The 13,282-nt window shown below is 41.2% G+C and overlaps 1 protein-coding gene across 1 annotated transcript in view; it reads right to left on the bottom strand.

Moving 5' to 3' along the window:
* Nucleotides 1-13,282, bottom strand: part of MET (MET proto-oncogene, receptor tyrosine kinase) — a 422,785-nt gene that overhangs the window by 106,847 nt on the left and 302,656 nt on the right. Inside the window, exon 11 of the mRNA XM_078674354.1 lies at nt 2,442-2,660. Coding sequence (XP_078530480.1) covers nt 2,442-2,660 — 219 coding nt within the window. The remainder of the gene's footprint in view (nt 1-2,441; nt 2,661-13,282) is intronic.

The following is a 13,282-nucleotide window of genomic DNA, read 5'->3' on the forward strand; positions in this document are numbered from 1 at the left end:
ACAGAGCATGGGCAACAGGAATGTAACCCTCGGGGAGGGGATCCGAATCAAGGAATGGGAAAGTTAGCACCACACACGGAACACAGCCGCATAAACAAGAAATACAACGAATAACTAACTAACTAATGGGCCAAACTGAGAAACAGTGCTTCACAGCCCTGTGGATGCTGCTTTCACTCCTTTAACAGTGTTGTACATACATGTGATGCCACCACCTTTTCCCAGAAGGTATTCAGTACACCAGGTAATGCCAATTTGAGTGGCACAGGAATGACTGCAGGATGGCAGCATCTGTCGATTCCTTCACACACTCAGTCGTGGCCCAACACCTTCAATGGCTGTGCTCCCAATGGCTAATAAACAATACTATAGTGCTGGTCTGGTGGCATACAGCAATACATTCATAAGCACACAGCCAAGCTCTGTAATATTTCAGCATAACAATATTTCCACTTCAGACACCGAGCACGTGCACGGTTTTTATTAATGCAGCACGTCAATACTGAAACAGTGCTTTATTAAAATCGATGTAAGAAATATGTTTTTACAAATTATTTTAAAAACACACCACGAAGTGCATCAATGGGAATCTTTTTCCTCGCCTTTAATAGCAATATGCACAGCGTCACACCCACCACACCTCCATACTAATGACTTCTGGCCATATCCCCAAAGGAACTGAGGGGCTCTGACCAATCTGAAATGTCAAAATGATTCTTGAATAACTACCACAATTGCGCCTTTGCAGCTAAAGTAAACAAGCAAAGGTTTTAAGAGATAAGTGACGTGGTTAATACAGAGTACGAAAGTTGCCAAAACAGGGCGAACCTGTAAAACAAGCATTGGCAAAGCCAAAAGTATATGTGAGAGCTGTTGGCTTTGGCAAGGTGTTTTAGCCATGTTGTTCACCAGTGTGGCTGCTGTTTGGCATGGCTAAAGGTTAGGGGTGTGGCTTGGAGTGAGATGGGGTAGATTGGAGTGTGGTAGATTGGGGTAGAGTGGAATGCGTTGATTGATTTAGGTTAGAGTGGGGTAGATTGGAGTAGGATAGATTGTGTTAGGTTGGAGTGGGGGTAGAGTGTGGGAGACTGAAGTGGGATAGATTGGAGTAGGGCAGATTGGAGGGGAGTGTACTCGATTGGAATGGGGTAGATTAGAGTGCAGTAGATTGTAGTGGAGTGGGGTAGAGTGGATCATAGTGGAGTGGATTGGGGTAGACTAGAGTAGAATCAGGTAGATTGGGGTAGAGTGGGATATATTGAAGAGGGCAAAATTGGGATGGGTAGGTAGTGCTGTCACCCATTGTCATCTCTCACTGCACCTGCCAGCCAGGGAATCTCTGTCACCCTTTAAAGTGCTAGGCAGTTGCAGTCCGCACTGTGGAAGACGGAGTGGCTTCTTCAGACAGCTGGCCTGCCTTTCACTAATTCTCTGCCACCAGGGCAGCTGTGAGTTCGTGTCCGCCCTGCGGGCAGTGCCTTATATGTAACTGAGTGTACTGTCCCTGTTGCACCCGGCGCACCCTGTTAAAGGTGCACCATGGCGCAAACAGGGACAGTGTATCCTATCTATCGTCTGGCCCCAGGTATTACTCATGGTGGACCGGCTCTTCCGTATAGCTGGTGCTAGCAGTCGCTCCTGTGCTACCAAGGCTCTGGAGTTAACGCTAGTCCAAGATTCAACAAGAAGGCCCAATTGCACAAACTGCAAAGAGGAGCCGCCACTATATTTCTTGAATGCGTTTAATATTACCATTGATGTACCAAACAAAGGAAAGTGGAGATTTTAAGGCTTGGGTATGCATTATATATGTTATGAAAATGTTATTCACTTTTAAATGCACCTGTTACTTCCTGTCGAGTCGACGGTCGAGTGTTCATAAGTATCAATAACTTGCATTAGCTTTTCTTGTATCTACTGAACAGATATATTTTCCCATGTCTAAGTATCAGGTTAATCACTAAGGAATACAATAATTAAACATCTTTTCAGTAGTATTTTAACATCTCAATTTGCATATGGTAAACATATCTTGTGCAGCTCATGTGCAGGAAGAAAAGACAAAAAAACCTACTTTAAATCGCACATTTGAGCAAAAGCAGCAGTTACACGGGAGAGTTATAGATTCAATGATTCAACTAAACAAAGCAAAGCATTATAATATATAGTCTAGGAATATTTCTGCCGCAAAAGTTCCTCCCAGGCTGGCAGACTGTGTGAAGTTAAAATGATATGAGATCTTATTATGAGTCAGAATGACTTACTTTGGTAGTAGGCCTTGCTTACCCCTGAATTCTAGGAGTAAGTAGGAGGTATTGACAGATTCTCAGAAACGTCTATGTAAGACACGCCCCGGTGTCTCCAAATTGCTGTTTACTACAAGGAAATAAACACTCATAGTGACCTCTGGAAGCCAGGAACCTGACAAACACATGCCTTACCTTAATTTCCAGCACATTTTTGCTGCCTGTAGAAATCACCAATGGCTTTTCAAAAGTCTCGAAAACAGGATCATCCACGTAGAGGAAATCAAAGGTCTCAGAGGTGAATCCATCAAGAATGAAAAACACCTGCGCTGCAATCGGGGTCTTCAGACTTAGGGCTTTCAGAGAAGGCGTCGAACAGCAGCTTATTTCTGTTTCAGAGTGATGCTTACATGCCTGGAATGATATTGTTACTCAGTTACTAACCAACACGCATAACATAAAACACAATTCTGCAAAAATACCCAAAATACATTGGAGCGAAAAACCCTGTTTATGGAAGATCTCGATGACTGCTGCTGTGTTCATAAGTGGAAGCGGCTTAGGGAGAGCCAAGCCAAGGCCTGACTTGGACCTAAGAGTTAGAACGTGAGCCAATCCATCAAAGTATGTGACATACAAATCGTGCAACAGATGTATTGTAAAAATATAGTAAAGACTCTACAAAATTGAAAACGATAAATAATTTTAGAACTTGAAACATTTCAGTTCATAAATTGTATTTATTAGGAGGGATAGTTTCTATTTTAAGACTTAGAAACATTCGTAAACTGCTCCTCCCTGCCCTGCCATCAATGCCATTAGTGACCCGCGACTTATGTCTGTTGTTGTGTACTTGCCATATATAGACATTATTGTTATTATAGATGGACATCATTATAGTCTATAAAAGCATAAACAAGAGAGGGTGCCACATATTACACAAATGCAATGTGATCTCAACTCTATGGAAGGCCTAGAGAGTCTGAAGGTAGGGAGCTATATATTAGTAAGTGGGACATGTATGCTAAGATATCTCCTTTCAGCAAAACCCCACACATTGTCGTTTTGCTGTGGAAAAGTTAGTAGCTCTATTGGCTAACACAGGGTTACCGGTTGGCACCCCAGCCTGGCTGCCTTATGAATGGGGCTACCTAACTGGGTCCTGTTAGGTAACACAATAATCATTGCATTGAACCCAACCTGATGCCCAGGTTGAATTTATTGTCACTATTAAAGTAAGGCAGCTTTTAGAAAGGTGCCCATACTGTGCCCCAGTGGTCCAGTAGCCTCACACAGGCTACAACCCACAGACAGTTTCTGCCAGCCTGGCGAGTAGTGTAAATTCCCAGGCTTAGGATCAAACACAGCCTGCCACAGGGTGAGGTGTTACCTCCCCTTCACAGGAAGCCACTGGGAGTGTTTGCCCAAAAGGTGAGCTTCAAAGGTAAAACCAGCTTTGATGGGCAAAGGCGATAACACCCCTGAGGAGCTGCCCTTTGTTCCCACAGACTACCTGGAGACAGGACCTGAGAGGGAAAACCTGTCCCCAAACTTTTTTTCTGTGTGCCTGTAGCCCCAGGTAGCAACACCTCTAGGGTGGGTAACTGAGCTCCCAGTGGCTAGTGACCATTTGGTCCACTCAGAAATGGGGCTCCCCTGGCACCCTAGACCCTTAAATCACCCTGGATTTGGAAAAAGGACTGAAGATGGACTGTCCTGCTGCCCTTGGAACTGCACAAAGAGAGGCTGTACCATCTGTTGGACTGCACCTGCTGCACTTTGGACTAGTGAAGTTTGAACTGTGCTTTTGGCTCCTAGCTTGGGGAAATGTTAATCCTCAGCCCCTGACAAGAGAAGTGAGTCTGTCATGGGCTTCCTATATGGATATTGTCATTTTCCCTATGTAAGCCTAACTATGCACATTGTAGGCCGCTTCTGCTTTACACATGTTACCAAAGCACGCGCTTGTTTTTGTGTTGTTTTTTCACATATATTTAGCACATATTTTTGTCCTTTTCCTGCTATTTTGTCTGCACAGCCAAGGCAGGTTAAACAACACTGCTTTTCGGACACTAGCACCTAGAGATAATAGAAACACCCAGCTGCTGTTTCTAAAAACAAGTTTTTTCATATAATCCGGGACATGTCGTTCTAAACACACAGAGAGTGGAGATTGGCAGACAGTGCAAAGGTCCTGAGACAAGAGAGCTGCATCAGCTGGGATGTAGAGTAGCTATGTATGAATGCTAAGGTATGGAGTCTGTTGCTATGCTTAGAGAACTATACTATATAATCATTTAGCCTTAGTAGTGAGGGTGGAAAAGGCAAATCTGTCAGATAATATGGCAGGACTCTTTATTGTATATGGTCTAATAGCTATGCTAATGACATAAATGACATGTATTTATTGGCTAGTTGTGGTGCAACTATTGTACATTAGAGCAGGATAGTTTAAATAAACATTATAAACTTTCTTAGTGTCTCTTTTCTATTTATTGTGGACAAGTTCAAGTGTGAGAGCTAAAAGGGGTAACCTGCTTCAGCAATCCAGAGAGGGTCGGGAGTACAGTGTTCTGGGGTGCCAGATCACTTGTCTATCTGGAAAGGTTAAGAGAGCAAGTGAGGTACTATGAGCTAGTCGGATTCGGCCCCTAGATGCTGATGGGTATGGTGACTCAGTCCCTACATGCTGATGATCTATGGTCCAATACATAGTTCTGTTCCTGAGCAGAATCCCTGCAACAAGTTGAAGGATCAGTCTGTTGATCTCCTGTAACCAGCTCTAGGGACAAAAGAGGTGAAGATGCCCACACCGGCAAGTTGCGAGCCACTTGAGAAGATTTACTGCTAGCTGCTGCAGGGTGCCCCAAGAGACCAATCCTCAATGATCAAAAGTTGCACCCAAGTTAGGCACATCTTGGAGTGCCATCAGAGCCTGGATTGGTTGCCCAAGAAGGACACTAGCCCCCACTAAAGGATGTGTCTCCTACCACTGTATCCGGAGATCCAAAGGCCACCTACCGCTGCCTTCTACCCCTGAAAAGAGGACTTCATGGGACCCCGACCTCTGTAGACAAAGTCACCCCACTTCACCCGTGGACCGAGGAAGCACCACAAAATCACCCCCGTCTACCACACTGCAACCGGAGCATCTTTGAGCATCTTTTCATCCTGCATCCCCAGCATAAGTACCACTCTCTTGTAGTCTATGGCGGTCTTGCTGTAAAGGCTGGGATTGGTGTAGAAAATGCTCTAGTGGCCAGCTAACTGTCCATGGTATCCTTACTGGTCCCCTAGACCTTCATCCAGTAGGATTTACCCAACCAAGCCGGGCCGGAGTAACCAAACTCATGTTTCAAACTATAGAGAAGTCTGCTAAGTTTTTGTTGACCAGTGCCTGTATGCTGTTAAAATGAAAAGTGATACATTCTTTAAAAATCTGTATCAGCAGAAGCTTCGGGTGGAATTTGCTCATTAAGAACTCGAAAAATTCATTATAATACAATCTACTTTTATAAACTGTGTTGTGTTTCTTTTATGTTGTGTGACTTTCTTATTTCGTTGTTTGGTACTCTTAAATGCTTTACATGAAGCTCCTATGTCCAAGCCTTGCTGCTCAAAGCCACAGTTACCCAGGGTTGAGATTAAGGTTTAAAAATTAGCATGAGAGGACCCAATGTTATGTTATGTTATGTTAAATTTTATTTCTATAGCGCACGGCTACTCGATAGGAGTGTCCCGGCAGCTCAGTGTAAAAAAACATAACACCATAAAACCAGAAACAAACAGGGGAAAGAAAGACCTACTAAAGGTTAAAAAGCCAGGTCTTAAGGCTCTTCCTGAACAGGAGCAGATTAGGTGTGCGCCGCAAGGCCAAAGGCAAGGTGTTCCACAACTGAGGGGCCCTAAAACTAAAGGAGCGACCCCCGGTACGGGCCTTCCTCACTCGAGGGACCACGGCCAAAAACTGAGATTCCGACCGCAGAGATCGAGCCGGGCGATAAAAGACGAGCCTGCGCTGTAAATACCTTGCTCCTGAGCCAAAAAGCGCTTTGTGAGCCAGGGTCAACGCTTTAAACATAATCCGCTTCCGGATGGGCAGCCAATAAAGGTTTTGCGAGTATATTTCACGATAAGGCTACCTAGCCATCTCAAATTAAACACCCAGATTCTCACAGTGGGAATATATTCTTTGTGTTTTGTTTCATTTGGCTGTAGTTAGTAATCACTGATTGGAGGGAGAGCAAATTGTGCTGTCTGAAATCAATTTGAAAAAAAAGTTGTAGTTTAAGCTGATATTTTCCGAAGAACAAAGGGCATTAAAACCAGAGTTATAGATCCATGACAGAACGCATCATTCCACTACAAATTATGCCAAATTTAGTTCTTTGCACCTTTAGGTCTCTATACTTTGCTAGCCGTATTTTCTACAGTAACTTGAAAAGGTGCACATATGCCATTCTTGGTAGGGAAGCATAAATACAACAGCACACAAAACCCAGCTTCCTTGGAACACATTTTAGAATATTTTTCTTTGTAATTCTGCCGCCACTTTTTTTCAAGAAAAGGACTAATGTGAGTTACAACACCCTGGATTAACATAAGAATGCATGCCATCGCTAATTCCAAAGGAGAAATGGAATTTTTAACATAATACCAGGTTAACAAAAGTAAATAAGTTATAATTCCATCATTTCCAATCAGTAACACAATTTCAGTATATTCATAGATTATGGCTTGGACACGAAGGACCCATGACATCATAGGAAGAGGTATCCCACAGCCTTTACCGCTGAAAAAGGCCAATCTCGTTTAAAATGTGTTATGTTATGTTATGTTATGCGAATTTATTAAGCGCACAGATGCTCCAGCGAAGGAGCGTCCTGGCGCCCGACAAGGTAGCAGCATAACACAACTAGACAGCACAAAACAAAAGGAGGGCACTAGGGAAACAGAAACATTTTAACCGCACGGCGGAAAGAAAACAGATCCCCAAGGGCGCGGATCGCCGGGGGCAAAGAGTTCCAGAGCAGAGCAGCACGGACTTGAAAAGACCGTCCGCCAGCCCTGCACAGCCTAAAGCGGGGAACAATCGCAAGTTCAGCATATTACTAAAGAATGGTTGATAAAAAGTAAAAGAACAATTAACAAAGCCAATAAAAACTAAGGGAACAATTATTTTTAAAATCAAATCAAATAAGTTTCAAGCAGCGAAAAAGGAGAAGCAGTCGTCATCTCTGGCTACGTGCACAACACCTCTATAGTAAGAAATTGGAATGTAGAGTTATTCCTGTTGAAAAAATTGCACAGTAGGAGACATATTATTTATGAAAGACCAACAAAAACAGTTATCCTCCGCAGTACCCAGATTTCCTTTAAAAAACCTACAAATTGGTGGACTTTTGAAATTTAGTTACCTACATTTGAAAACAATATTTCATTTTCCTATTGGAAAAGAAAGTTCTCTGTATCCCAAAACAAGTCATTTAAAATAAAACAGTTAGCCCGGATTATTCTCTTAAATGAGTTATTAACGGAAACACATTACACTTTTTTTGAACCATTAATCAGAAATTTGGGAATTGTGAAAACCGATTACAGAAATCTGTTGATGAATAGTGGGGATTTGCAACACAGTTCTAGTCTGATGGTTCCAATGTCTCGATTTTCAGGTTCCGCAATCGTTAAGGTTATTTGATTGGTGTAAATTAATTGCACTTGTTATCTACTCTAGACTACTGATGTCTTTTAAATTAATAGCGGCGGTATTCTAACTTTGTTTGTGGCTATTTGTTCAAATTGGTTTACACAGGCGATCCTTCAGCGGGCAGGCCTTCGAGGAAGATGCTTTTAGAGGAAGATACAAATCCAATAAAGCCTTTCGAGGTGATGCAATGCGACTGATTGGTAAGGTCCAGGAAAATCTAATTTTGGATGCCCTAATTGCCATGTGATTCGACATGACATTCTTAGCTCGCAATTGGTTTTAGCAATTCAAAAATATGATGTCTTTAGTAGTTAAAAAATGTTAGCTACGAAATCCTGTTTTTAAATTCAATATTGGGCCCAGATAATTAAGATTCTGTCAAGCAGGGAGCACCTATAACTTTGGAATGTTCATTCTTTTTCGCAGACTCTAAACATGTATTCTGTGCACACATTTGAAACAGAAAACATACAACCACCTTTACACAAACATAAATGACATTCACCAGAATAATTTCTGCATGCGATACACTGCTGCTGCTCCACAAATAACTGCACAAAAAACACATTAAGGTGTTGTTGCTTGCTTGTGGTACCAGCTATACGAGGATGATAAGGGAAGTACTAGGAACTTGTTGGCAGATTCAAGTAGCACTCCACTGGCCATTTCTTTATCATTTCACAGATTGTAGGAGACAATGGATATTTTTCACAATTAATTGATATAATTAGCAATTCAAGCACTAATGGAATACAAGAGTACCATCATCACCGAGATGACCTACTTATCTCTGATCACACATTATGCAGAAGGATAACACTCTTTGACATGATAGGCTGCGCTATTCGTAAAGGTACTGAAAACAGGGGAGTGGTGCACACATTCAAGGCTAGCACACAGAGCACCAAATATATCTTGCAACAAAAAGATGAAACACATTTTGGCTATAATACTGAAAAATAAAATGTCAGTTATTACTTTAAGGTACTCCCAGAAGATGTAATTTATTCATTAATAAGGTTTGCTAAGATCAGACAAGTTAAATACAAAATGTTGGGCTCTTCGAACAAAAAAATTGAAATTGCTAAAATAGATATACAAGTGCTGATAAACAGAACAGAGAACGGGAAATCAACTACACTGCCCAATACATTCAATTATTGCATGCAGCAAAACACCATTGATAAATCAATCTCTAATATTGCTAGGAGGGTGTCTCGGCAGCTGGTTGCCACTAAAGTCTCATTGGGTTTAGTGCCCATTCAGAGACATACTTGTCACAGATTTCATTCCCATGAGATTAGCTCATTTGTTCATCCCTGCTAAATGAGATAGGTCATCATTTCTAATAATTAAGTGTGTTATAACTTAGAGATATAAGTGCAGTTGATGCACAAGTTACCAAGAGTTCAATAATACTTTGAAAAAGGAACTGAGAAATTAAGAACCTAAAACTGTTCTAAGCAGAAAGAGAGGGGCAAGAATTAAATGTGAAAAAACTTCTAAAAATGTTGGCCTCTTATAAGCAGCAGAAACTAATTAACTAGAATAATATGAATAATATGAGCAATGGGTATATAAAGAGGGAAATCAGGGTACTGACACCACAAAAATAATACTGCCAAATCATAAACTAAAGCATAACTTTTAGAACAGGAAATCTCTAAATTATCAAACAAAAGAGAGGCAATCCTTATATAATTCACTGCACAAGATGTTAGGAAAGCAATGTATCAAACATTGGTATATCTGTTGAATTTAATAAGCATTTTACTTAAAAAATTATATCCCAAGTGACAGAACTGTTTAATCATCTGGCATATTAAAGGGGCAGTGCCTTCCTCTTTTCAAATGGGGCAATCATTACCATTCTTATATAAGGTATGTTAGAAAATGAGTTTGAATTGTTTACTATCCTCACTCTTCAAAACAGATTTTATACATTCATGACAACTGGCAACGAATACATGTAATAGTTACAGCAGTACTTCTGCTTGATGCAGAAAACGCACTCAACACGCTGAACTGAAGTTTTATGCTGGAAACATTAAGGCAAAAGGATTTACAGCTCACTTTCTAAAGTTGATAGAGGGGACCATGGTGCTAAGTCACATCAGCCAGGGGTTAACTTTTCATGCCGTACTTTCCACTGATGCGTATTGGGATCTAGGAAGATGATGCAGGTGCTATTGGCATACTACTGAGAAAACACTCACAGGCCATCCATCCACTATGGTGCAAGGGTGCCCGCATTGGTGCTAAGCAGCTAAATTTAGCGCCAGTGCTAGAGGAAATGCAGAGGTGCGCTGCATTTTTGTAAATATGGCGCATCCTTGCATTTTCAGAATGGCAGAACGCGGCATTAGCAATTTTAGCTTAAAATAGTGCTCAGCCATTCTCTTGTAAATATGCCCCTTTGTTTTGCATTCCTGGCTGATTACAATGAGCTAAACTAATTAATGGGTTGGAGTGTCTTTGACTTACCTATTAATCTATATGTCACTTTGAAATTATATATTTGACTAATACTTGTGACACTGTGGATGCAGTACCAATAGCCACGCTTTAGGTGAACAATTCATCAACCAAGACATTTGAAATCTTATCTGTGCTTGGCATTGTAGAGGAGGTTCAACTGAAACACAACGTCCACTCAAAATACTGAGTAGGGTAACTAGATTAGGATATTTCCTCTGGTCAAAGCAGTGTCAGTCCACTATTAACACCAGTGACCCTACCAAAACAATGAAGTATTTCTATTAGTTTGTATGTGTTAAAAAAATCTGAGTCTAGGCAAACTGTCATCTGTGATACAATGGACAGTTAAACTACCTCCAGATTCATTAACAACAATGTCTCAGAGACTGAAGAGTGAGGAAGAGTCTCATTGTGAGCTAGTTTTAATATCAAGCAGTTGTAAATATGCTGAAGAGGACTAAGGTTGGGCCAGATTTTAGAGGATAAACCAACACATCTATTTATGCAAGTAACTGAGAAACTCATCTATGAGCATAACCACAGTCTTGACCCCCTTTTGTTTCGAATTTCAAACCTTCAGATGTCTGACTAAGAGCCCCTCTCCTAGTCTGGTCATGCTCTCATCAGCTCAAATTTCATATGTGCGCTAAGCACTTTAATCTACCACTCAAGTTATGGCTACCAAATCCTGTATAACATCCAAGCTGAAGTACAGCTAGAATACTGAAAAGTGCAATATCACTGAGAAAGCAATCTATTTTCAACTCCAAGATCATATTAATGCTAACCATCTCCTGGACGACCAGCAGTCGGGCTTCAGATGACCTCTACCTTACATGTAGTAGACAATGCCCATGCAGTAATACCATCAAACTTCTGCCGAGCTGCCTGCCATCAGATATTTGTGTGATAACCAGCGGACATGTCATTCATATTCTTAAACATTGCCAATATTGACCAAAACTCCAAATAATAAAGGACTAACAAATTACCACTACATAGTGAAATCCCATGACACAGCATTGGAAGAATGCTGGAAGAAACCAGGACAACTTGCATGCAGAATGGTAAACTTTATTCATTATCATGATTACTCTGAGTGATAAAAATACAGATAGTACAGACTTAAACCACTGCAGTCAACAACTGCTCAAAAGTCTCAAATATCTACTATTATAGATAAACTACTCTAGTGTGTGGAAAGAAAAAAGCCTCTCTCTAGGATACAACTAATATACTGGGTTTAAACATTATGTTGTGAGACTCTCTACACCACACAGAAATCTCTGGGATAAATTCCTGCCTTGCTAAGTTATTCGAGTTCCCCCAAGTCAACTTCAAGAAGTTAACAAGATTTTAAATTCAGAGGTGTTCACCGTCTGTTGGTAAGTCTTATTAACCCCTTGGCTGCGACGGTAATTCTGCCGCAGCACTAGGGGGGGGGTCGCGCGGCGCTACCATGCTCGTGACGGAACCGCTCCGTCACGAGCCTCGGGCGCGCTGTGCTTGTGAAGGAGTGGTTCCGTCATGGCCCCGCTCGCTCAATAGAATGCACCGCGCAGGCGCGAAATCAGCACCGCGCAGGCGCGGCGGGCAGGCCGTGATGGAACCACTCCGTCACCAGCACAGCGCGTCCGAGGTTGGTGACGGAGTGGTTCCGTCACCAGCATGGAAGGTGTTAAACAAACTGCCAACACCTTTTTAAACAAATTGAAGGCCCTTGTGGGAGATCTTCACAAATGGAGAAGAAATGATCATCCTAAAGCAGACGAGTAATATTTTAGCAATAATTTATTTTAAATGCCTTGGGCATCCGAAATCTGCTAAAGGTGCAAAATTACGTATAGCATGATTTTTGCAGTAGGCTCTCATTTCTATCGTAATTACACTACAAGGCCAGACTAGTCCTCTTCCATCTTTCTTTCTTTCAGTTAATGTTCTTCTGTAATAAATAAACAAATGCTTTAGGAAACGCTGAATTATGCATTATTATTTGATAAATGATTCACAATTGACTTGTTTAAACATATTATCTCTGTAGAATGCACTGACTTTAAAAATGTATTTCTTCTTTTCCTCAACTACATGTTCTCAACATAGTTAGTTCGTTTTCTAGCTACCACATACTCACAGTGCTGAATGGTGAATACTATATTAAAACAATAAAGCTTGCATGAAGGCGCAAATCTCATGACTTAATTACGTAGGCTACAAGTAAAATGTCTCTGCCTTTAGGAAATTTGATACGCAGTGGAATGCTGACTAGCTAACAGTTGATACTGTAGGGTGCTTGTGGGAACTCAGAGTGGAGGTAATGCACATGAATGTTTAGCAACTAAGTTGACACTTGTATATAGCACCTTGACAACTTCGTACATTTACTGTGCAAATGAAGGAAGAAGCAGCAGACCATTGGATGATCCTTCCTGATTGGCTCAAGATGACCAAACATCAGCATGGATTGTTACATATGTTTTTTATGTTGATAATATACGTGTTCCAATTTAGAATGTAGACAGTCAAGGCAGTTGGTCCGGGCCATTCTTCAGCGACCATCCTTTATTCTTAGCACTTTGTACCCTATTCGGTGTGAGCTACTGCTGACTGTGATTTCTGTCGCCTGCTACTTTGTGGGTGTCTATTTCTTTGATGGTTGTGGCTACTGTTGTGACTGTTTTCTTAGCTTTACTTTGAACAGTTGCTAGTGTAACTGTTTGCTGATGCTGATTTAAGAGAAGAGACCACATGAGTTTCTGGAAATACTTCCGCTTCAATCTGATTCTATTTCTTTTTTTTCAAAGTTGAAAGTTTATTGCAAGAAAAAATGGTATCATAAAAAGGAAGTAACATC

Source organism: Lissotriton helveticus, chromosome 1_1 (assembly GCF_964261635.1).
Source record: "Lissotriton helveticus chromosome 1_1, aLisHel1.1, whole genome shotgun sequence".
In the NCBI taxonomy this organism is placed as follows: Eukaryota; Metazoa; Chordata; class Amphibia; order Caudata; family Salamandridae; genus Lissotriton; species Lissotriton helveticus.